This window comes from Pan paniscus, chromosome 10 (assembly GCF_029289425.2).
Source record: "Pan paniscus chromosome 10, NHGRI_mPanPan1-v2.0_pri, whole genome shotgun sequence".
NCBI lineage: Eukaryota > Metazoa > Chordata > Mammalia > Primates > Hominidae > Pan > Pan paniscus.
Window position 1 is genome coordinate 76,323,396 of NC_073259.2, and position 25,585 is coordinate 76,348,980.

The window sequence follows — 25,585 nt, forward strand, 5'->3', positions numbered from 1 at the left end:
CTCCGGCCTGGGCAACAGAGCAAGACCTTGTCTCAAAAAGCAAAAAATGGGCCAGATGTGGTGGTTGTAACCTGTAATCCCAGCACTTTGGGAGGCCGACGCAGGTGGATCACTTGAGGCCAGGAGTTCAAGACCAGCCTGGCCAACATGGCAAAACCACATCTCTACTAAAAATACAAAAATTAGCCAGATGTGGCGGCAGCCGCCTGTAGTCCCAGCTATTTGGGAGGCTGAGGCATGAGAACTGCTTGAGCCTGGAAGGCAGAGGTTGCAGTGAGCCAAGATCGCACCACTATACTCCAGCCTGGGCAACAGAGCAAGTCCCTGTCTCAAAAAAAAAAAAAAGTGAATATAAAATTAAATTAAAAAAAAAAAAGAATAACATCTAAGATCCTTACTCAGCCTCCCTTTCTAATCTCATTTCCTGCCCTCTCCCCTTCCCTCTCCAGGCTCCAGCCACACTTTTAATCTCTCTGGGTTCTTGCCCTAGGGAAGAACACTTGCACTTGCTGTTCTTTCTTTTTTTTTTTTTTTTTTTGAGATGGAGTCTCACTCTGTCGCCCAGGCTGGAGTGCAGTGGCGTGATCTTGGCTCACTGCAACCTCCGCCTCCCGGATTCAGGCAATTCTCATGCCTCAGCCTCCCAAGTAGCTGGGACTATAGGCGTGTGCCACCATGTCCAGCTAACTTTTGTAATTTTAGTAGAGACAGGGTTTCACTGTGTTGGCCAGGCTGATGTTGAACTCCTGACCTCAAGTCATCCACCTGCCTTGGCCTCCCAAAGTGCTGGAATTACAGGCATGAGCCACTGCGCCCAGCCCCTGTTCTTTCTAATTGGAAAACAATCTCTGCCCCAGATCTCTGCATGGGCACCTTCCTCATCAGTCAGGTCTCAGCTAAAATGTCATCTCCTTAGAGGTGCCTGTGCTGATGGCCCAAACTAAAGCTGTCTTACCCATCCCTTAGAGATCTGTAGTTTTATTTAATTCACAGCGCTTACTACTATGTGAAATTATTTTCTTAAAAAATTGTCTATTCCTCCCAATGAAAATGTAAGCTTCATGAAGGCAGGGATTTTGACTTGATTATCAATAAATCCCCAGATCCTAGAACAGTGCCTGGCACTTGGTAAGAGCCTATTAAATATTGAATTGAATGAATGAAAATAAAACTACCCTCCAAAGAGCCTCCTTGTCCAGAGTTCTCTTGCTCAGTGCATGGTACCTCCATCAATCTTGTTGGGCAAGCCAGAAACTTAGCAGGCATCCCTGTCTCTCATCCATTATCCAACCCAGCATCAATCTTAACATTGTTCCCCTTACACAATTGTGCAGTTTCATCCACTTCTGTCTATTCCTACCCTCCTTCATCCAAGCTACCAACACCTCCTATGTGGACTACTGCAATGGCCTTTTAAGGGCATTCACAGCCTACTCTTGCCTCCTATGGCAGCCGGACAGATCTTGCAAAACATATATCCATCACAATTCCCATATTGAAAATATTTCAATGGCTTCCCATTGCTCTTGAGATAACAAAAGAAATCCCAATGTTGCCATGTTTTCCAGCCTCATGTTGTACCAGGCTCCCTGCCACACACCGTATTGGTCTTTGTTTCCTCAAACTCTACATTGTTTCTCTCCACAAGATCTTGGCATATGCTAGGCTCCCTCTCCCCATCCTTTTTTCCTGGTTAATGCTTCCTCTTCTCCTTTATCTTAGCTCAATTATGAGTTTTTCAAAGAAGCATCATTGACTTCCAAGAAGGTTTCTGATCTCCATGATTAGAACAATTCCTTCCAGAATAGCGCTAAGTACTTTTATTTTGAAACTCTTATTAGTTTTAATTTCATTTCTTTTTTGGTGTGATTAACATGTATCTCCCTTACCAGACTGCAGGTTTCATAAGATTATGTACCATGTCTGTTTCTATCCATTATCATTGCCATAGCATGTGGGTAAATACGCTAAATGAATGAAGTGAGCAAATCCACACCTGGGTTTTTAATATAATTTTAAGATTTGAAAATGTTTCCTGATGATCAACCCAATATGAGAATTCTACCCTAAAGTTTTGGGACATACTGATAATTTATTGGAAATTGAATGACCTATGGGTTTAATTTTATACATAATAATAACGTAATTTCTTATCAATGCTTTTATAAGAGAATATAAGGGGAAAAACTGATGGTGTATATCAAAGTTTAGTGACTCTTCTGCCTACCAGTAACCAAGGGGTAGACACTGGGAAATAACCAAATCTAGCTAGCTCCTGGTATAGTCCCTGGTAGTGCTGGTCGCAGAAAATTCACATGGAAGGATATCCAATCAAGTTGTCAATAATAAACTTGTGTACGTATGTACATATGTATGTATTTATTGGTTTGGAGAGAGTCTTGCTCTGTCTTCCAGGCTGGAGTGCAGTGGCGTGATCTCAGCTCACTCCAACCTCCACCTCCTGGGTTGAAGTGATTCTTGTGCCTCAATCTCCCAAATGGCTGGGATTACAGGCGTCTGCCACCACGCCCAGCTAATTTTTGTATTTTTAGTAGGGACAAGATTTCCCCATGTTGGCCAGGCTGGTCTTGAACTCCTGGCTTCATGTGATCTGCCCACCTTGGCCTCCCGAAGTGCTGGGATTACAAACATGAGCTACCGCACCAGGCCAGAAACTTATTTTAGAGGAGTTGGTAATTAAAATGTTAAAAGTGTATAGTACTCACAGCGAGACAGAGAATGGCATTAACATTCTAAGGGATGATATTACTCTATTTAGATTATTCAATAAATTAATTCCACAGTAAGTGAAAATAATACATATAAATCCAGCCACAAATATGGATGAGTCACTCGTTTTGGCTGAATCAGCTGTGTGTATACAGTTGCCTAAAAGCTCACACCTTCCAGATGGCAGCCTGGATTTCTAAGGAGGAGTAAAACAGTCCATTAAGATCTGATTCTCATGAGTCCTCTGACCATATTCCTAATGTCACATTTCCTTTAATAAACCAATGTATACATAAGCAACAGGAAATAGTTTTGATATTCTGTCACTCCAATAACATTCATTCAATCTGTTACGTGCTATGAGCTGGGCTCTGTTCTAAGCACTGGGGATTAAGAGGTAGAGGGTGCTCTGATCCCATCTCCCACCTGTTCCCAATCCCTGAAAACTCCTACTTTGTACTCAAATTCACAAACAGCCATCAGCAAAATTCCCTATAGATTTTCAACCTTTTCTCTGAATGTTCTCTATTCTACTCCAACCACTTACACCCAAGATGTTAAGTTAAGCCTTGTCATTACTGGTAACTGCAACCTCTCCATAACCTAAATTTCTGACCACCATTTCCTAACTTTAAAACTAATCCCCACAGGTGCCCCAATTCCAACAAGTCTTTTATTTTACCTAGACCATCCATCCACCGATCCTATCACCTCTGCACTCTTCTCAAGTCCCAGTGTCCTTCCCTCACCAACTCATTATAATCCCTTCTTCATATATACCTCAACTCCATTCCCCTTTTTCTCACTTTGTCTTATTCTCATGACAAATTCAAAACCCTAGGTAAATCCAATTCTATCTGATAAAAGTATCCTGCACTTCTGCAGCCAAACATTACTGGAGAAGGGCACACAACCCTTCCTGACTGGTCTTCTGCCAACTTTGTGACCACCAACTTAAAATGGCCCCTTAACATTGGCCTAAAATATCCCACATTCCCCTGGCCCACTCACTCTCCCACTCTCTGAGAAGACTACTCTATGCCTTCACTTTCCTCAAATCTCCAACATCTTCCCCAGCCTTATTCTCAGTAAGGATCTTTCTTCACATGTCACCAAGAAGCAATAAGAAGAGGTCTTCGAAAAGCTGCCATCACATCTTCCTACATTCATCAGCAGTGCCTGCCCATGAATTCTGCTTTCCCTCTTTTAACAATAAAGAAACAATCAGTGTCTAAAGCCAACCCTTCCATATCTCCACCAGATCCTAAGCCCTTTCTCCTACTCAAGAGCATCTTTCCAACAACTTTCCCCTCACTCCTGCATCATCAACTTTTCTCTCTCCAAAATTATTCTTGTCAACATACAAACATGCTGTTGTGTCTTCCATCTTGTTCTCACTTCTCTCAACTACTCCTGCATTACTCTGCTTCCCTTCTTGGAAAAGAAACTTCAGAGAATTATCTGTGGCAGCTTTCTCCAATTCTTCTCCTCTTTTTTCTCTTGAATTCACTTGCACTTAGGCTTTTGTCCCTTCCTTCCACCAAAACTGCCCTTTATCAAGGTCACCAAAGACCTCCACGTTGCTAAATCTGATAAGCAATTGTCCTATCTTACTCACCTATCTGTAGCATTGACTCTCCCTCCTCCTTGACACCTCCAGGATACCAGTCTCTTGTTTGTCAACACCTCACTGGCTGCTCTCCTTCAGTCTCCTTTGCTGACTAGTCCTCAACTTCCCAATATCAAAAAACTGGGGTTTAGACCTGTCTACAACTATTCTTCTCTGTCTACACCCACTCCCTTGATGATTTCCTCCAGTCTCAATACTTTAAAAACCTGACCCACCTAAGCTATAAAGAGCCTCAAATCTGTACCTATAGCCCAACTTCTCCTCTACACTCCAAACCTATATAGTCAGTTCCCTATTCAACATGTCTACTTGTATGTCTAATAAGCTTCTCAAATTTAGAGTGTCCAGAACGGAATTCTTGATCTTCTCCAACTCAGTTAAATGGCGACTCCATCCTTATTGCTAAGGCCAAAAATCTTGAGTCACCCTTGATTTTTCTCTTTCTCCCACCCCAGATCTTATCCATCAGCAAATCTTGTTGGCTGTACCTTCCATGTGTATCCAGAATTGAACTTTATATGACCTTCACTGCCACCACCAAGGTCCAAACAACCATCACCTCCTGCCTGGATAGAGTAAGTGACTCCCAACTGTTTTTATGCCCCAGCTCTTGCTCTACTACTACCTATTCTCAACACAGCAGCCAGAAAGACCTTGGAAAAAAACTAAATAAAATCATGTCACTCCTCTGCCTTTCCAATAGCTTGCCACTGCATACAGAAAAAAATTCAAAATCTTTGCTATGATTTACAAAGCCCTACACAATTTAGCACCCCATTATGTCTCTGAACCCATTATCAACACTACTCTCCCTCTCATTCTCTCTCTCTCTCTTCCAGCAACAGTGACCTTCTAGCTGTTCCTCAAGGGGGCAGGTACCCCCATCACCTGAGGGATCTGCACTTACTGTTCTTGTCACCTAGACCTTCCCAGATCCACATACAGGTCAATCCCTTACCTTTTTCAGATCCTGCTTAAATGCCACTCTCGCACTGAGGACTTCCCTGGCCACCTCCTGTTCACTTCAGCGGTTTTATTTTTCTCCTTAGCACTAATCAGTATCTAAAATACCATGTATTTTACCTGGTTATTTTGTTTATTGTCTCCCTCCTCCACTAGAATGTAAGTTCAATGATGGCTATGATTTTTGTCTGTTTGTTCTCTGCTATGTCCCCAGCACTTAAAACAATGCCTGGAACATAGCTGGAATACAACTGTCACACAGCAGATGCTCAATAAAAGTATTGCTTTCTTTATCTTCCTATTGAGTCACTACTGACAAAGTTGAAAGTGTATCAACAAAAACGTAATGCTTCTAACAGAAAAAAAGTCAAGCCTTTTGCCTTACTAAAAAGCAGGTTAACAGTATCATCTCCTCATATGATAGCCACAATTCTCTAAAATCTTAACCCATCATTCATTTATTACATGTGTCTACAATAATTTGTCCTAGATGAGATGCTTTTTTCCCCAAAACATATTTACCTTAGTAAAATCATTCTTTGAAGTTTCTAAACAATCCTGAGAGGTCATTCTTTTCCTCTGTTCTGGGGCTGGAGGCTTCATCCTAGATGGAGACACTAAAACAGCACCACCTGGAAAAATAAAGATGACAGTTTCAATTACACTAAATTAACATGTAGAAAAAGCAGGTTAAATAAGAACTGCACGGTGTTTGCCAATTACCAACAGCTGGAGTAGTGAGATCATGATGAGTCCTCTGGATTCCACCAAGTTCTCTCAGCTTGGGAGTAGGAAGCCGGCCTCCTTTTTCTGAGGATACAGAAGAATCTGACCTATAAATTGAAACAATCTATGAATCTATACAGCATTTCCTCCAGAAAATATGATAAAAAATACTTTGCCATCATTGTGCAATAATACAGTATAAAACTTGTAAGAGGCCAGGCGCAGTGGCTCACGCCCGTAATCCCAGCACTTTGGGAGGCCGAGGTGGGCGGATCAGGAGATCGAGACCATCCTGGCCAACATGGTGAAACCCCATCTCTACTAAAAATACAAAAACAAAATTAGCCGGGTGTGGTGGCGGGCACCTGTAGTCCCAGCTACTTGGGAGGCTGAGGCGGGAGAATGGTGTGAACCCAAAAGGCGGAGCTTGCAGAGAGCCGAGATCGTGCCACGGCACTCCAGCCTGGGTGACAGAGCGAAACTCCATCTCAAAAAAAAAAAAAAAAACTTGTAAGAGAAGGCCATTTTGTTTCTGAAAAAAATAATCACCAAATCCACATGCAGTTAAAAGCGACTGAAATTTTCAATAATGAATAGAACTAAGCACAAGATCAAAAATAAAACACTGAAAAAATAATATAAGCTGTATCAACTATATCAATAGAAGAAAAACAACCCACAAAGAAAAAAGTGACTGAATACTGGATAATGGGGAAAATCACTGCCAAGTCAGCACCGGCACAGCAGAGAATCCTTCCTCACATCAAGGCTCAAGTTCCATAACATCCGTGAATGAATAAAGGATTTAGATTATAGACAAAAGGCACTATTATCATAGGTGGAGAACAGCCACTCCCCAAAGCAATTTACACATAAAACAACAGGAATTAGCTATTTTCAGAAATCACTTTTTTAAAAATATTATAAAACATTATCTTTTTTGGTAGAATCATCTGATATTAAAGAACACCAGTTTTTTTCTTTAAAGTCATTCTTCCAGACACATTTGCAAATCTGGCACACCATAAATTATAGGACGTAAATGAAAATAATCCTAACTACTTCCTCCCAAAGTAGCCCAGAATTCAAGTATTCAATTACCAATCACTAGTGACTTAAATACCTGAGTGAATCAAATTATTCACCATACAGCAGTGCCTCCTTTGTGACATTGAAATAAAATCTGCAATTTATTAGTCATAAAATCAAAAGTGTAAACCACTATATTTAGTGACAAAATACATATCAACCATGTAAATAACGCTTCTCTATACTGAGTAATTTAAAACTCTCACCCTTCTTTCATCTTATCTGCCTTAGATTTCTCATGTACATCCGACTTCTCTTGCTCTCCCATAAAAGCCTGCTTGCCCGTTTTCCTGTCCCCTTCCTCTTCATCGTCGTCCTCCTCCTCTTTCTCCCCGGGCTGTTTCTGTACGTCTTCACTTGTGTTCTCTGTATCCCAAGCCAGCCGCCTTCTAACGGGTATGGTGGGAGCTGACACACCCAATTTCTCCGTGGTATTTTTCTGGGGCTGTTCTTCCACGATATTTCCTTTTTCTTCTGGTTCTGTAGAAGGACATTTCTGCAAAGTCTTATGGCTTGTAGGATCTCTGCGTAACAAAATCAATTTTATTTTAAATGTGAATAGTTTGCACTTTTCTAATCTACACCAATTTTAGTGAGTCCATCATTTCCTTCTACTATTCACAACGACATGTTTTCCATAGATATTGCCTTGCTCAGGTATTGAAGAAGGAAATCTAATTCGTTTTATAGCAAAATAAATGAAAGTCATAATCTGGAGTTTCTATTAAAATATTCCAAAATGTATTTATCTTCTTTTACTCCTACCTTCACATATGCTTGTGTACATCTGCTGACACAAGTCATACCTAGCCCTAAACTGGCATTTACACACATAAACTAGGACCCCATGGTCTAAGTTCTTCAATTACTTTCACTTACAAATAATTAAATCATGTTCATTTTAACCCAGAACAGCAGAGCGCTCTTCCATAAAATCAGCAGCCAAGTTCTGAATTAGCCACAAAATCTATTAATGAGTAATAGCTATGTATTAATAGCTTGCAGTCTCTACTTTTTTATTGTTGTTGACTTTCTTTTTACCTTCTAAAGGTCTTTTTACATCTACCATGTAATCATCCCTACTCCGCTATTAACTGCCAACAAAAAATATTATAAAAATCTAGCCTTCCAGATTTACATTATGTGTTATTTATACATAAATAAAGCAATCTACATTGCTTTATTTTTCACTGAGAATAAAAATGAAATAAATGGCTGCCACAATTCCATTCGACTAGGAGACACATTTTGAGTAGTCAGGTCATTTTCCTATATCATTCTATGATCTACATAAGCTTCAACAAACTTTTTTTGCCATCCACAAAGAATATCTCACCCAGCAAGATCTAATGCTCTGATGTTGCTACTAACGGTTCCTTCTGAGCTTGTGGTTGAGGAGACATCCCAACAGCAGTTGCTATCAGATAAAATCTGATTCAGATGGTCCCGAGAAAAATGCGTCCCCTGAACTCGCTTCCTATAAAACTCAGCCTTTTCTCGGAGTTCTTTAACCTATTCAGAAGAGTTCAGACATCATATACTATTGTAAATGCTTCTTTACAAACAGCACCAAGTAGCATATCAAAGACATTGCACAAATACAGCCAGGGACCGAAGACGAAGGCAAAATTAGCCACATACAGTCATCAGACTGTGCATTTAAGCAAAAACTAAAACAATCAAGCTAAAGCATGATGCAGTTATTTTATTTCAGACCAGCAGGCAGGGAGAAATTCATAGCAGCTAAGAAAAATATTGACACCTACTTTTTATTCCAACTGAAATTACACAAGTAATCTATGCATTATTATAGTTTTTAAAAACTCAAAAGCAACCAACCTCGGCATACCACATGGCATTTAGAGAATCCTAGAGAAGGAATACAGAAACACACTTAATGATAGGTTAATGCCATAATTGAATATTAATGGGAATCAATGAAACAAATTATTCTCCCTTCTAAATATCTACCAAACTTGTCAATCAATATTTCTTGGGATTTTTAGTAATTAGTTCAGTAACCAAGTTACCTTATTATTATCTTGAAAACCAGCCACATTCTTGCATGGCTAGGATGCTGCTGATGACAGATAAATTAGGCAATCTAACTATTATTCCTATTTCCCCACCTCTGGAAGAGTACTTACACGCCAGAAATCCCTAACCCAGCTTTATTTCATGGCTTTGTATACAGCTACTACTGCTACAGAAGCCCTCACTGGGAGATTTATGAGGTTATGAGGCTTCCCTCTCCAAATTCCTCAATATTCCCTTGGAATCAGCAAAATCTCAACTTTTTTTTTTAAAAAGTACTAAATATATAATTTAAAATAATAGCCCATAAAATCATAATCGCAATGTGTTCAACAAAGGGACAGAATAAAAAAAGTTCTGCTGAATAATAAAGTGATATGAATTATTTAATATGCAAGTAACATTTTCTGATGAAAAGGAGCCTTTATACCCATTTGAAACCTTTCACTTTATACATCATACTGCCACCTGCTGGCTTCTCCAAGTACAATTCCACAATGTAAAAAAAATTAAGTTCAAGTTTTACCCTTAAAATTCTGTTCAATATCTTTATTTAATCTCGAAAAACACTAATTTTTTTTATCATCGAGACAGAAAATCTTTATTCTAGAATTGCTTTTCTTTCAGGGCAAAAAAAAAAAGCAAATAATGAAACAGCAATGTAAAAGCAATTGTAGAAACATAGCTCCTTAACAAGGTACGATTTTGAATGCAGATGAAAGTGTTACATCTCTAGGCAATTGGCCAAAGCAAAAGACAGCACCTATATGGCATAAGAAACCATATAATCCCAACAGAGTCCTACTCTAATGAACCATATCTGAAAAAAGTTCCTAAAGGATAATTTGAAATATTTTCTTCACTGCCAAAAAAAAAAGCTATGTTCATTTATCATTTCTATCAACTCCTATACCTTTAAAGAAAATTTCTAGCAGTGGTTTTTGCATTTAACAGGTAGAAGTGAGGTACATGAATTAACTCTACTGAACTTCTAACCAGGGTATTCTGAATGCACAGGAACCTTGTTATAAAGTGCCTCGATATACTCCAGATTTTATTGCCAGTAAGTGCCCCCATGCTTCAAATGTTTCAGGGCCACTCCATCACCTACATGCCTCAGCATCACTTCCTCCTCTGTGTTCTCAGAGTTCTTTGGGCACATCCCCATTAATACATATTCAATTTTACTGGAATTAATTGCACATGCCCTCCTCCTCCATCAACCTATGAACTTCTTGAGGTGAGGGAAAACGCAGCACTTAAGCACTGAGTCCACAACCTGTCCTGAGTGCAGACTAAGTGGTATGCCTGAGCTAAACATGGCAGCCAAAGATAAGCAAGAAACTCCCTGCACTCAGTGAGCCAACCTGTACATAAATTGTCATAATACTGATGGCGGTCTATGCCATAATAAGCAAATGAAATGAAATGTAAGTTGAAGGAGTAGTTCAAAAGGGGGACCAATCAGTCCTGCACTGTGTTGGGTAGAGTGATGGGGCAGTGGGGGTGGAAGGGACAGCAGAGGCAGCCGCATCTATCCATGCATGATGAATGAAAGGATGGATGAATACCCTCCATGTACACAGTTATCCAGTTTTATTTGACGTCAATTTTATTTAGAAAGGAGGGGGAGAGTATACTTCATAAAAATTCTGAGGACTTTGATTTATTCAGTTCTATTTGTTACTGACATTTAAAACTAAGTGCTTTAAATTTACTATATTAACAATCTTTATTAATCTCAGTGCTAATATTATATTTTACAAATATGATTTTAAATATCTTTAGCCCTAAACTAAGATGAAAAATTAAAAGGCTGACATTTTCCAAAGTAGTATGTTCTACTAAAAAGAGGAGGAAAAAAAATCAATAGCATGAACTCAATGTTAAATAGAACAATCCCTATAGCCAACTACCAGAGCCACCAAAAAGGACAGAAATAAACCATTCCCAACTCAAAACAACATACACACACCTTTCTGGGCCAAGTAATGTTATCATATTATATATTATGATACAATTATAAGTAGAATGTTTCCTTTTCTGAATTTCTTTGTCCAAATTAAGAGTTCAACTAAATTATTTAAAACATGCAGAAAATTCAAACTCAAGAAACTGGGGATAAAAACTCTTTTTACCCAAAAACCATCCCCCCAAAATGAGGGGTCACTTTATACCTAGTCTTTACAATGTCTGTCAAATTACAGGACATCTCTCAAATGCAGGACTTTATCTTGAAACACAGTCCTATTTGTGGAAGACACATTGGAATAAAATCACCTCAACCAATCGATGATGAAAAGATTACCTAACAATTAAGAAAAAAAGAAGTTTAACATAGACTAAGTAGTTATTCTGAGGATAGAACCTAAAAAATTCTAATTGCTGACTATTAAGAAACAATCCCTTAAGTGAGCATTTTAAAAAGCAATAGTCAAGTGGTTATTATAATGGAGATGACAAACATACAACCACTGGGCAAATAAAACCAACCACCCTAATGCTCTATGAGAGGTAACTGGGACTTAGCATAGAATTTCCAGTGACTAGACTATAAACAGATTCAAAAAGTATCTCAAACATAGAAAGAAATGAAGATGATATATGGACTCGAAAACTAATGTGACTCAAAAAGTGAGTTAATATTCCAACAACAAAGTCACTTATGTCTGAGTGCATGTGAGGAGTGTGAATACACTCCTTCCTGAAACGTTAGGAGTGGGAAAATGAAGGAGTACTGTACCTTGTATTTAGGAACCTCATAATCAGATGCCTATAGTAAATGACTTCCAAGAGATATAAGTAAAACATGGCTCATATTAAATGTCTATAACCTGGTCAACTAAAACTGTTATCATCAATGATCACTGACTTCTTAGCTAAAAATTCTTATTCTTTTTCAACTTCAATTTACTTTTTGAATTATTTTTCTCAAAGAAATTAAGGCAAACTATACCACTAATTTAAATATTTACAACCACCATTATAGTATTTAATAAGCAAAAAAAGCTGCATTACCAAGATATCATAATAGGAAACCTTGAAAAGTCTATCTTAAATTGACAACAACAATGTTCTCTTCCATCAAGGCAGGATAAGGAATCTCATCTTACTATGACTTCGGTTTTAACAATCTTCTCAATTAGATGTTTAGTTCTGATGCCTAAACTCATCTTAGTTTAAAGAAATCGCTGCTCGGCCTTTTGGCTGAGATCAAGTGTAGAAATCTCAGAGAAAACACAGTCTTCAAAACAAAGAGTTTCTCATAACCTCAACCTAGTGTCACGCCTAAACACAACAGGCCAGCGGCTGACATCAATTTACCAGCCACACATACTGTTCTGCCTCTGTCCTGCTTTTCCCCACTCCCACTATCAGACTCCTCAGTCAGGGAGATCTTTGCCAAGACTTGGGATGGTCATAAACTGCTCAAGAGTTTAGCTGACTCACTGCCTTTCTTCCATCATGGGTGCTTTCGATGCTCCTAGTTTTAACTTGATTTCACTAAGGTGAATATATGAACATTGCCCCAGATAATATCCGGGACAGCTTTGAGCTTTGTCTTTTACTTTGCCTGTGCTGTCTTCAGGCCGTGCTCAAATAGAGAAGTAGAAAGAAAGCAAAAGAGTGGCCACGGTGGAAGGAATCAAGTGACCTCCTGAAACAATATGCAGACAGCATGGCAGTCGCCAGGACATATGTCTGGGAGCTGCAGCTCAAAGAACCAGCAGCTCAGAGCACCCGAGCACCAGCCCCTTCCCCCAGAGGCTGATTACATATAATTGTGGGCCATGGTTTTAAGTAATGAGCTAAATAAAAGACTCATTCCCCATCCAAATTATCCTTCTGTTTACAATGACAGGGGGAAGTGGGATGTTTACTTATGTCTAAACAGAAACATTTTAATTTAGCTTGTTCTCACAGAAAAGGCAAAAAAAAGTCAAGATATGATTTGAAAGATGCTAATTAATACAATAACAAAAAGGTTCCATTCTCTATCCTTTGAGTATAAGAAGCTAGTACTAAAGTAGCAATTCTCAACTCTAGAATTACCCTTCCCTTCAAACCTATCTTCAGATCCCCAGAGTTTCTCCCAAGTCAGAGTACCCCAAAACTGTAGCTCACACCTCTAACAACACAAACTTCACCTTTCTTTTGCCTACAAACTGTAATAGTACACATTGACAATGGGCATCACTATCAGATAAATTATTTAATCTTGAAAATTAATCTTCAGTTGAGACAGTGGAGGTCTGGAGATTATGAAATAATCAAATCTATAATGATACAATTCTATAAATTGACTCTATTAACACAATCAAATGTTTGATGGTAAAAAGCATTAAACTTAAAAGACCTCAATAAATATTAATCTCTGAAGAGCCAGTGGCATTTAAAAAAGATGATAATTTACATCCTAATACGTAAGTTCCTGATACTATTAGTGCTATTATTATATCATACTTCTTTAAATTGTGGTCTCTATTACCAAAAGGAACTCGTTGTGAAATTAAAGTGTTAACAGAGGCTGAAAGAACATGTAGGCTTATTGAGGTCATGTACACTCACCTGATTTGGCATGTTTCCCTTTACATGTGTCCAAGCCCCAGCTTTATATAAATACTGAGCTGGGCTCAGAAATTTTGCTCTATATTCGGAATTCACCTTCCTAATAGAAATGAAATGAAAGTAAATATTTCACCATGTTAATCATTGAAATACCATATTTTCCTATTAAAATACATACCCAAGCCTTTGATGTTTCCAAGGAGTAAGCTTCCTTTTAGGCTGGTGTAAGTCTTTTAATTCCATCTCTGCTTCCAATTTTAAATGATCATCTATTTTATTACTCTGAAATGGAAATAATTTAAGTTTTATGCTTAAGATGTTACACATTAAAGTGAAAACATGCATGTTATAAAGTTAGACTTGAATATTTAATGACATTTCTATTTTTAGAAGCTTTAGATACTAAAGAAAACAAAAACCATAAGAAATCAACAAAGAAGTTTTGAAATTTTTAGTATATTTGGTTAGTTATTTTTGAAGTTTAGCTGAGGATATAGTTTCATTTTCTCACAATAAAGATTTTAGATCTTTGGCTAAGGAAGAAAATTTTTAAGTTAACAAATACATATCTAAATAATGTTACCACATACTGAATTTGATATTCTAAATTTACAATTGCGTTAATTAAACATAAGATCCTGATGAATTAGTTACCAAATCGCTTTACTGAATAACAATTCTTTTTTTCTCCAATAATATCATAGGCCTAATATATGTGTGTGTGTATAAATCATTTTACTTTTAGTCATATTTACTTGTAGTTACATACTTTCTATTTTTAGGACCCATAAAGTATCGGGTATCAACATTCCAGGAGATTCAAAAATAGTATTTATACCCCAATTACCTGTAATTTATAATCATGTTAGCCTGATTCTGCAAATTAAATGGCTGTAATATCACACAGAAGCAGTTGTTTGTATATTCTGAGGTAAATCATGTGAATGATACTGGCTATAATTTGGCATGCTAAAGCTTTGGTTTAAAATACATGTGATGGCCGGGTATGGTGGCTCACGCCTGTAATCCCAGCACTTCGGGAGGCCAAGGTGGGCGGATCACCTGAGGCTAGTAGTTCGAGACCAGCCTGGCCAACATAGTGAAACCCCCATCTCTACTAAAAATACAAAAATTAGCCGGGAATGGTGGCATGCATCTGTAGTCCCAGCTACTCAGGAGGCTGAGGCAGGAGAATTGCTTGAATCTGGGAGGCAGAGGTTGCAGTGAGCCGAGATCGTACCACTGCACTCCAGCCTGGGCGACAGACCGAGACTCTGTCTCGAAAAAAATAAATAAAAATAAAATACATATAAGTATGTATGTGTTTAATTTCCATAACTTAAAGTAAGTATTTCTATCACTACTGTTACCCCTGGAGGTTACTGTAAATCCAGTCATTTGATATTAAACTTACTTGACTTTGATACTAAACTTATTAGACTTACTTCCTGTATTGTTAAGTACTCATCATGCTGTATCATTTTTATTTATGTCTGTCTCCCCACTAGCCCAAGAGCTGCTTGGGGCTATTTGCCAGCCTTGTATTCTCAGTACCAACCCGTGTCTGCTCCTAGTAGCTGGCTCAATGAACATTTGATGAACAAATGAATTAATGAACTAGTGAAAACCAAAAACTCCCAGGTGGTAGTAAGTAAACGAAAACGTGGAGAATCTAAAATAATGGGGATTTTGTTTTGTAAGGTTAAAAGTTGATGAATACCTTCCTTTCAGGAGACACTGTTTCAAGATTTCTGTTTTCTCTCAAATCATTTCTTAATTTTGGTTCTTTCACTGGAGATAAACCCTTGAAATTTCTTTTGTATTCAGTTTCATGGATGACTGAGTTACCTTTGAATGGTGGAACAAACTGGCTTTTATTGTGGAAAACCTTAAAACAAAAATTATTTTAGTTTAGTTTTGTTGATTAAATATGCGGAACTTTGGTCTTCAATTACTTAACAAAACATAAAGTTGAATTACAGGACAAAAAAATAGCAAAGTTATATATGATTTTAATTTTATTTCACATATATTATTAACATCCAAAGGTCAACTTTATATACTCATTACTATGTTTTGAATAATAGTTTTGTAATCAAAATATAGCTTATAACCAAAATAAACATTGGCATATTTTCATATGACATAGACATTAGCTTTAAGGCAACTCTGTTGTCAGTTCCACAGGTTTTTTTCTTCCTCCCTGACATGATTTTTTTTCTTCCTGCCTTAATAGAAAATTCTTGACATTTCTGAATACCCAATATGTTCAATTTGTTTAGCTTTTCTTCCCTTGGCTTATTTTCAGCGTATTTTATTAAGGCAAAGAAAATGTTCCGAGCAATTACTACACTTCTATTGTTAAATATTTCCTTTTATACTTACTACTTCACAATATGGTTTCTATTTCACGGCATATTACCACTGATTACAAGGAAAGCAAATGGAAAAGATGGGGAACTCAGTCAAGTTATATTACTGCTTTGTAATGCTGGATAGTACATCTTCATACAGATCAGATCTAAACAGTTTATCTTTTTTAGTACAGTATAACCTCAAGGACTTTACTACCAAAAACTGTTCTGACTCCTTTACATATTAATATAAGCCATCCTTTCAGAAAGCAGGTGTCTGATAAAATGAAATGAACAACCTTTTTAGAGGTTTCCTATCAACAAGCATTGAAAGCTGTCTCAAAGCTCTTCAATCCATAGACTCTGAATTCAGTATGCTTTGAACTAACCATGAGCATTTCCTTCTTAAAAAAGTATGTGAAACACTTATTAAAGAAAGCAGTAAAACTACTGAATATATCGCTAGTGATTTCTCTTATAAAAGTAACGTTCTACACGCTTTCACTGACATGTAAAAGCCCTATTTGATGATGATAGGGCTTTGATTTGAATCAGCTCTATTTTAAAGGTCAAATACTCTATAAAAAACTGAATAATTACAATTTTCAGGTTGTAAGTAATGTTTTAGGTACACTTAATCTCCAAAAAAACCTGTAGGCAAGCAAAAGAAGTACTGATCCTATTTACTAGGTTAATAAAGGGTATTTATCACTTTGTTACTTCACAGATTCTTAAAATGTTATATAAATTTCAAAGGTATTTTAAAAATTGAATAATAATTAAGCCCAAAGCTGCCACAATTTATAGGATCACTGGTGTTTTTTTATCTTAATGTAAGATGACTAGATGTTATTGTCTTGCTGAATCCAATTATCCTGTCAGTTCTTAGGGCTATACACAATATACAAGTGAATGCTGACGTACAGGAGAAAATGAATGTGAGGGTGTGTGAAAGTGTGTGTATTTATAAAGAAAAACACAAAGACCAGAAGAAAAAACAGACTAAGCCATTACAGGTCTCTGGGGATATTCCAAGTGGAGGTATTTCCTGTCTATGCCTAGAAGTACTGTTAAGAACATAAATGAGAGTTTAAAGCCTAAGAACTGCCTAAAGGATGAAGGTAGTAAAACAACAGACTATCTATTAGTAATGGTATCTCAATACTAAAATTGTGCAGGAGTATAATGAAATCTAATACCACATCATTACAGCTTTTGAATTTTACAAATATAGTCATACTGACAATGCCTATTACTATTTGTCTGATACAAGGACAAAATTACGTATCTTGTGTTACTGTCAACATATTTTGTATTTATTAAATATTCAAAGCAGTTACGCCTTTCTTAGAATACAGGAAACATGCAATATATTAGTCAACAAAACACAACATTTTAGAATAAAATCAATTTAATAATTTTTTAATAAGTAAAAAAATCTTGTAGTATGCAAAAACTTACCAGTTCCCCAAGTTTTCATTACCCTGTCTCATATTTAGTATATGTGCTGCATCTGGCAACAATGATCATCAGAGGCCTAGGACAGTATAATATTACTACCATAAATCATAAGTAATAGGATGATTTTAGCAAAACTCTCATTTTGGTTTTCTAGAACCTACCTCCAGGCTACTTAAGTACTTAATTTCTTTCAACTCTTAATTCTATGTAAATCTACATTACTAGATAAGATAATGGTACTCAGAAATGTATTACATCCATTAAACTACCTGATTGGCTGCAAAAGCTGGAGCACTTTCTTTAGAAGTCTTCCAAACAAACTGCCTTTGATATTCAGAATTTCTCAAGGCATTATATGAAGGAACAACAGTCAATCCAGCTTTCTTACGCAGAAGTCTATCCAACTGTTCAAAAAACAAAATCCACTCAAAGACATTAAAAATTTCTATTCAAACTTTTTAAAAATTGTGGTAAAAAATGCGTAACATGAAATCTATCCTCTTAACAAAATGTTAAATCTACAGTGCAAAATTGTTAACTACATGCGCATTGTGGTACAGCAAACTTTCTTCAACTTATAAATAGTATCTTTTTTCAAGTGTCAAACTATTTAAAATTCCTTTCTATCAAAGGACTATTAGGCATCCCAGGAAAAATATAATACTCTCAGTCCTTTCCTACTAATCATTCATAATTAAATCTATTACCAAAAAGTCCCAGCACTTTGCCTCACCTGCACACTGCTTCTATGAACACCCCTTCTCCTGCCTGCCAGACTCACACATCACCTTCCTTGTTCCCTTTCACCCCCAGCTTTTTCAACAAGCTACAGATTCTTCTCCAACACTCTGAAATGCCTCTTCAGGGTCCCAGTCAGTGGTGGACATGAACCAGAGAAGAGCAGTGGAACAGAATGGAGAAAGAAATGTGGAAAGCATTGAGATCCCCACGCAAGTTCCTGCAGCCTCTGCTTATGTGCTCACAGGGACCTGCTACAGGCCAGCTGTGACATAAGAGAGCAGAAATGCAAGATCTCTGAGAGACAGCCAGAGCTCTCCTTCCTTTTGCGTTTCATCAATTGAGTTTCTGTTTGTCTTCTTGTACACGATAAGAAACTGAAAAGGGGCTAGGTAGAAGTCAGCTCAGCACCCTGACAGAAGTAAGGGCCTACTTCCCTTCTCTGTCTCAACTTGATCTCTCCCTGAGGACTCAGGTGCTAATATATGATGAATAAAATCCAGACGCAGGAGGTCCATCCAATAAACAGATTATCATAGTATAACTACTACAAAATAGCGAGTAGTCAGAATAGAACTAATTCACAATAACTAAAGTCAACAGCCTGTTATCAACTATTCTTATAGACATTAGACAAGAAAACAACAATGGAAAATTCTGAAACACAAAATGTAATATTACAGAAATGACGATGAAACCAATAAAGAATTCTATGCTTTTGAAAAGAAATGCAGTGAATATGCCTACCCCATTAGCTACATTTTCTGAAAGAACCTTGGTAGAATGTTCCAGTTCCACATTTTCATTAACTGGTGTATGGTTTGTTACACCCTCATTATTTTCCACATCTGAAGCCCCTTCAGCTCTGGAGTCTGCAGAGTGAGATCTGGTTCTTTTGGGAACCCTGGAAGCTTCTAGTGAGTGAACTCTTTCTTGAGTAACATCCTTTTGTTCTGCTTCTTGTGATTTTGGTGTTTCCGGGGCTTCTGGTTCTGGTGATGCAACCACATTGCTCTCTGAGATAGCTCCATTCCACTCCAGAGATTTTGAAATCTGTGGGTCATGGTAAGGGACTCTTCTTTTTGAAATAAAACTTGGCTCTTTCGTGATGCCTACAAAACACGGTATACAAAAATAGTAGCTACTAAAGCAAAAAGTTACAAAGACAACTTTTAAGAACACTTGTGGAGGAGAAATGAAATTTTAAATTTAGTTCAGATATATGTACCTATATATACACACAATATCCTTCAGATAATAGGATTTTAAAAGTACAGCTTTTCAACATAAAATATTTAATTTTGCTTTTAAAAGCATTAAAAATTTGACCGTAACAAAAAATTAAAAATCGGGGGGTCACAAAATGTTCCAGTTATCCTAACAAAAGTCACTAGAATTGCAACGTGATAGACCTGGCAGGCCAGGCAGTACATGCTGCCTCGTTTCTAATTACTTTCCTGTGCTACTTAACAGAACAACGGGCCCTGGTACTGTCAAAATTTGGAACTTTTCACAAAGCTTCTCTTATGTGGAGCAGACCAAGATGAGAAGGGATGAGATGTCACTGTGCTGGATCTTGGTTCTACATCTGCCTTGATTTCCTGAGAATTAAAAAAGAATAAGCCCTTTTAACAACAGCTAAGATACAATTTCTCTATATTTCTGTATGGAAAGCAAATGTCCAAAAACTTAACCTTCTATGAAGGTAAGAGCAGCTCTGCAGAATGACAGCCACTGAGAGACTGCCTTAGTTTAGGGCCATTCTTTAAGACGGTTGCAGGGTGCAGAAGGAAGATTAAGACCAGAATGGAAAGGGAAGGTGGAAAGAAAATTGGGCATGAGGTAAAACCCAGGGCTCCTTAGCCTCTATTGTAGATGTCTTGGCCATGTCACCCCGGGTCCTTATCCTTTTAAAAGGCTTCCCTAGACCACAGGTCTTCACACTGGGTGGATATCTGTCTGGAGGCACACAAAGATGTTTCAGGAGGGTAAACAGAAGTGGGCAGCTTAAGGGAATCATTTTCCAGATCCTCACCTCCACATGTGCTCTCTTGCCTGATGCTGATATATCTGCCTGAGAGCTGCATCTGCCATCTGCAGTTCCATTTCCCACCGCCCCTTTCATAATCTCCTTTTTCCCACTTTACAGAAGAAAGACACACCTCTTAACCAGCCTGAAACTTACTCCAGTGCATCCGCCCAAGGTAGAACAAAACCTCAGGGGTAGGGAGCCAAACAAAGGGACAATTCAAGAAAGCATATCCCTGAGGGAGAATATTTGACAGCAAAGCAAAGCAGGCAGAGATTAGAAATAACAAAGCAACAGCATCTTATTTCATATAGCTCCATGGATTTTCCATCTACCTTCTCAGTATTAAAATTCAGATATGAGAGGGATGTCATGTGAAATGTACATATGCATATTAACACATTTACCTTAATTAAAGATAAACAGACTTTTTCTCACAGAAAATAATTCTAATTTGGCTGGTTAGTTTGCCAATGAATACTGACTTTGCCAATTGTATGATAAACATTTTCCAAAAATTGAATGGGCTAAATTGGCAGCTCCAGAGTTTTTACAAAATATATGTAAAATATATAAGCACTATGCAATATACCAGAAATTCTATCATTCAAAACTATTCTTAAAAATTTATTATAAAAAATAGCAATTTAGAAATGTGTGACGAAGCACAATGTTTTTCTAAATTTTTCTAGGAAGTATAAAAGCAAAAAAGCTTGAAGATCACCAATTAGACTCCTCTCTGCTTTAACACAGAGGCAGGTTTTTGGTAGAAGCGCAAAATGAAAGAAGATTCTCAAGTGGTCTGCTGCTGTCTCCCAGCACCAGCAAATCCCCAGGGTAAAAATACACTACTCTAAAAGAAGGGACAGCCATCCTCGGTAACACTGCTGTTGTTTTTTGCTAACCTCCCACCTCCTATTCTGAGCATTCTGGAATTCTTGCTCAGTCCCTCCCCATGACCTAAAATTCCCCACTAACGTTCCCCCCCAGTCCATTCCTTCCTTCATTATATACCATGCTCTAAGGTGGCTTTGCTCTCATGGTCTCATTTCATCACCTTCCCCTCAAATGCAGCTGATCTAAGCTGAAATGTTATTGGACAACTACCCAGTTTAATGAATTTTCCAGTGTCATAATAGCCCCGTAGGCGCTCAGCAGGGTGGGATATCTATGCTTAAACAGAGATTTATTTGGATTCTTAATCTAATGGAGGTTCAAATATGTGGAATTTCTGGTCATTTGTAAAAAGAGGATTATGAGCAGAGGGATTTTCCTAGCACCCTGCCGGAGAAGCAGGGACACCCAGTCTCTGAAGTTTGCCGCTGGGTCAGATCATGATGCTTCAGAGGAACTCTAAAAGAGACACTCACTCTTGCCCACTCTTCCCTTTGTTCTCTAGACCAAATTCTGAAAATACCTCCTCATCTTACTAACTTTCTGGGCTTGGTACCCTACCCATAAGTCTTTTCCTGGCTTCAAACATCTAACATTTATGTGACTTACATGCCATGCTCGCACACATCACATGTGGGACACTAAGCACTGATCTGTGTACTCAAACCAGGCCCTTAATAGGCAACATCTCATTTAAACCCTCCCAGTAATCCTATGCAACAGGCTTCCTAAAATCTCACTTGGTGAAACTAGCTCAATTTGCCCAACATCACACAGCTATTGTAGATTCAAATTTAGGCTAATTCATTCATTCAAAAAATAGTTTCAAGAAGCAATAGAATGTTCCAAGGCCTGTGTTAGGTACTGGGTAGGAACAAGGTGGTGAATAAGACAGAGCCCTACTCTCAGAGATCTAATATACTAGTAAGGAAGAATTAAATAAGCAGGTATAATGAGGTCAGTCTGTCTCCCTTCTGTTCTATCACCCTCTGGGAAACTCTGGCCCAGGACTCTGACTTCCCTGGGACACAGGGAGGAGGCATGTGTGATAACAAGAACATGACCTCTGAAACTACATGCTTTGCACAAAACAGACTTGATTTCAAATCATGGCTCTGCCACTTACTAGCTGTAAAGCTGGGGCAGCGACCTCATCTCCCTAAGCTTCCATTTCTCAAGACCTTGGGAGCACTCTTCCCCAGCATTGTCCCCTCAGCTTTCAGGTCTCAGCTCAAATATCACCTCCTCAAAAAGAGCCTTTCCCAACCATCTAATCTAAAGCATTTTCCCTCCAATCCACTCCTCCCGCATGTTATCTATCACACTTCCCTACAATTTTATATAAAAACCTGAAATTCCCTTAATTATTGAGTGACTTGCTTACTGTTTCTCTCCACAGTTAAGGGACTTTGGTTCAGGGCTATATCCCTAGCGTTCCCATACCAAACTGAGGGTCAGGCTGCTATTTCTCTCGGCCAATAACGAGATGCAGATGAACTAGGGAGAAAGAGAGTTTTTATTTCTATAACCGGTTACGAGAAGAAGGCCTGCAAATTATCACCAGACGAACCCCAAATTACAAAGTTTTTCAGAGCTTATATACCTTCTAAGCTATATGTCTACGTGTAAGTGTGCATTCATCTAAGGATATAAGTGATTAACTTCTTTTAATCTATAACTAAGGTCTGAGTCCTGAAGACCTTCTTCTGGAGCATCAGTAAATTTACTTAATCTAAATGGGTCTAGGTGCTGGGCTGATTACCCTTATCTTGTCTCCTGCTGAGTCACGGAGGTTTGAGGAGTTCCTTCAGACCGCCAATAAATTTGTGGAGGCCTGGGGAGTTTCTGCAGACCCCCAGTAAAACTTGTTTAATCCTAAACGGATCCTGTTAAGAATTCCTTATTTTGTCATGCTTTACGGCCCAGGAAAGGCCTAGGCAATACTCTTGATGGGCTTTTGTGACATCCCAGCCTTTGTGTAAGGGCACTGGCTTTTTTTAGCTTTCAATATTTAACTTAACCACTCAGTCAGTACCGAAACAGTTGTGATGGAGGCCTCCATTAGTGAAACCTGGCCTGCCACACTAGCTGCTGGGAATAGTCCTGGCTCATAGTAAACCTTCAATAAATACTTGATTAATAAATGAATAAATCAACCAGGCCAACTGAACTTTTAATATATCATTTGGTAAACTTAGCCCAAGGTTTACTTAGCCCAAGTTATAACGGCTTGGCCCAAGTTATAAACTTAGCCCAGGTTAGAATGGCTATTAGCCTGCTCAACTTACCTAATTGATCTGATCTAAGTCCAGCCCATGGGTACTTTCGCCCCACGGAGGAATTACAAGACTCTGACAAATAAGACTTTTTCCACAGGAAGTTCCTCTGGTATTCACTCAGCCCCTGTAATGCAAAGTACACTTTTGAGTACAGTCCGATTAATGAATGATGTTTTAAAGCAGACATCGGTGAAAAATAATTTCTGAACCTCCCAAAAGAGACTTAAGACTGAAAATTAAACACAGACGAGCTCCTTAATAAGAGCTAATATTCACCCAGCCCTGTGCTAAGCAGTTCACACGTGTTATATCCTTTAATCCACAACACCACTTGAGGCAGATGCTACCAGGAATTCCAGGCTCAGAGGTTACCCTTTCACTGATTATCTGATTCCAAAGCATGAGTTCTTGTCGGATAACTAATGACAATCTAAATTCTCATCATTCTAGATTTATCCCAGGTTTTCACCGAGTACACAATATTATGTACCATGCCTAGGACCTTTTGCTATTTGATAAAGTCAACAAAAGGCAAACTCCCCTTCCATTCTGAATACACGCCTTTAAGATAAATGAGTCAGGAGATGTGGGACGCTGTGGCCACCTGTTAAGTTTCAGGGTGCTAGTCCCTGACAGCTACCAGCTACCTGGAACTTTTAACATACCCTAAGAATGCACAACGATGAAAAATGTGTATTTCTTTATACGCTGTCTTTACTAAGAACCCATTTCTCAAGCCTTTAAAAGCCACATACACTAAAGTTTTAAAGGTAATGGGGGTTAAATGCTAAGCTAAATGGGCCACAGGTGTCCCAATGTGAAGTCGCCTTTAGTTCTCTTCGCAAAGGGACCTCCTCCCATCTCCACTCCTCTTGAGTCCCCCTAAGTAAATGTGTCTCGCACCACCTGACTCTTCGACACACTGCAACTTGCAAATGTGAGTGAGCGGAGAGGGAACTAGGTTAAGAGGCGGCGGGCAGATTCTGGGGCCCCTCCAGCAGGCCCTGGGGCTGGCAGCTTCCGCCGGGCAGAGGGCTGCAGCGCAGAAAAGCAGCGTGACCTCGGCGCTCCACACCTCCCCCGCCGTGGCTCCCCCCAGCCACATTCCAGCCCGGGGACCCCAGCCTCACCTTGAAGCGCACCGGCATGTCGCCCGGCGCCGGAGCCCCCGCTACTCCGACAGTTTACTGGACAAAAAGCTCCGAGGGGGCGGGGCGATAACAGTGTTCCCTAGCAAAGCCTCGGCCCGGCGTCCCCGACTACGCGCCGGCGCACTCCGCGCTTCCCCCCTAGAGCCCTGTCGGTCTGTTTTTCCCCGCCCATTTTGGAGCCTAGGGACCAATAGAGACTCGCAGAGTGCCTTACCTCCATTAGGATTTGACCAATGAGTGGCCGAAAGGGAGCCGCCTACCTCCCTTGCCAAATCCCTGGGGCTGATAGAGATGGCGGGCGGAAGGCCGGCCAATAAGGCTCCCGGAACCGGGCTGGGCGGGACCCCGGGGGTGCCTTCCTGGGTTGGGTGGACCGGTCCCCGGTTCGCCGGGTCCTGCGCAGCAATGCGTCTGCTTGCTGGTGGAATTCGCCAGCCGCCAGCCTCGCTGGCCCAGGTGCTTGACAGCATCAAAGGTCAAAGTGTGTTCTTCATGCTAAAATCTATGACAAAACCGAACGCTTCTTTTTCCGAAAGTGCTCAGATCTATTCTGCTGAATATCGGTTCGTACGAACGACAGCCGCATTACAGTTTATTGTCACATCAAAAGGGAAAGGCCAAAAAAAATATAACTTAGGCAGGATTTTTGAAACTTTATTGAAACTCGAAAGACAAACTGCTGTCTCTTCCTCCAGTGATGTTCTTCCTCCCTCAATCTCTACCTTCCCCAAAATGATGTACATACAGCCCTTAGATGAGAAAACGTTTATTGAAGATGGTTGTCTCAACTTCCAAACCTTCAGCCTTGTCTCTCCGCTCAACCTTTTTTTAAAAATAAAACTTCATCTGATTTTAATCGACTATTGCCATCATCGTCGATAAATGTTTCTTGACAGAATACTGCTGATTCTGAGAATTGGGAAAGAAAGAAATTGTCC

At 39.0% G+C, this 25,585-nt stretch overlaps 1 protein-coding gene across 10 annotated transcripts in view; it reads right to left on the reverse strand.

Moving 5' to 3' along the window:
• MDM1 (Mdm1 nuclear protein) overlaps window positions 1-25,246 on the reverse strand; it is a 38,290-nt gene extending 13,044 nt beyond the window's left edge. For 2 of the 10 annotated variants that reach the window (XM_034936198.2, XM_003808709.4), the window contains exons 1-12: window positions 24,627-25,246; window positions 23,506-23,620; window positions 19,042-19,406; window positions 17,826-17,960; window positions 15,462-15,629; window positions 13,920-14,023; window positions 13,742-13,841; window positions 8,978-9,007; window positions 8,475-8,650; window positions 7,345-7,662; window positions 6,047-6,156; window positions 5,846-5,955 (exon numbers count right to left, since the gene is read on the reverse strand). In XM_034936198.2, coding sequence (XP_034792089.1) covers window positions 5,846-5,955; window positions 6,047-6,156; window positions 7,345-7,662; window positions 8,475-8,650; window positions 8,978-9,007; window positions 13,742-13,841; window positions 13,920-14,023; window positions 15,462-15,629; window positions 17,826-17,960; window positions 19,042-19,406; window positions 23,506-23,620; window positions 24,627-24,644 — 1,749 coding nt within the window. In that variant the 5' untranslated portion in view covers window positions 24,645-25,246. Of the gene's footprint in view, window positions 1-5,845; window positions 5,956-6,046; window positions 6,157-7,344; window positions 7,663-8,474; window positions 8,651-8,977; window positions 9,008-13,741; window positions 13,842-13,919; window positions 14,024-15,461; window positions 15,630-17,384; window positions 18,853-19,041; window positions 19,896-23,505; window positions 23,621-24,626 lie in introns of those variants that run through there. The other 8 variants (XM_055095876.1, XM_003808708.4, XM_003808710.4 and 5 more) reach the window with 7 other exon arrangements.
• Between the last annotated feature and the right edge of the window lie 339 nt (window positions 25,247-25,585).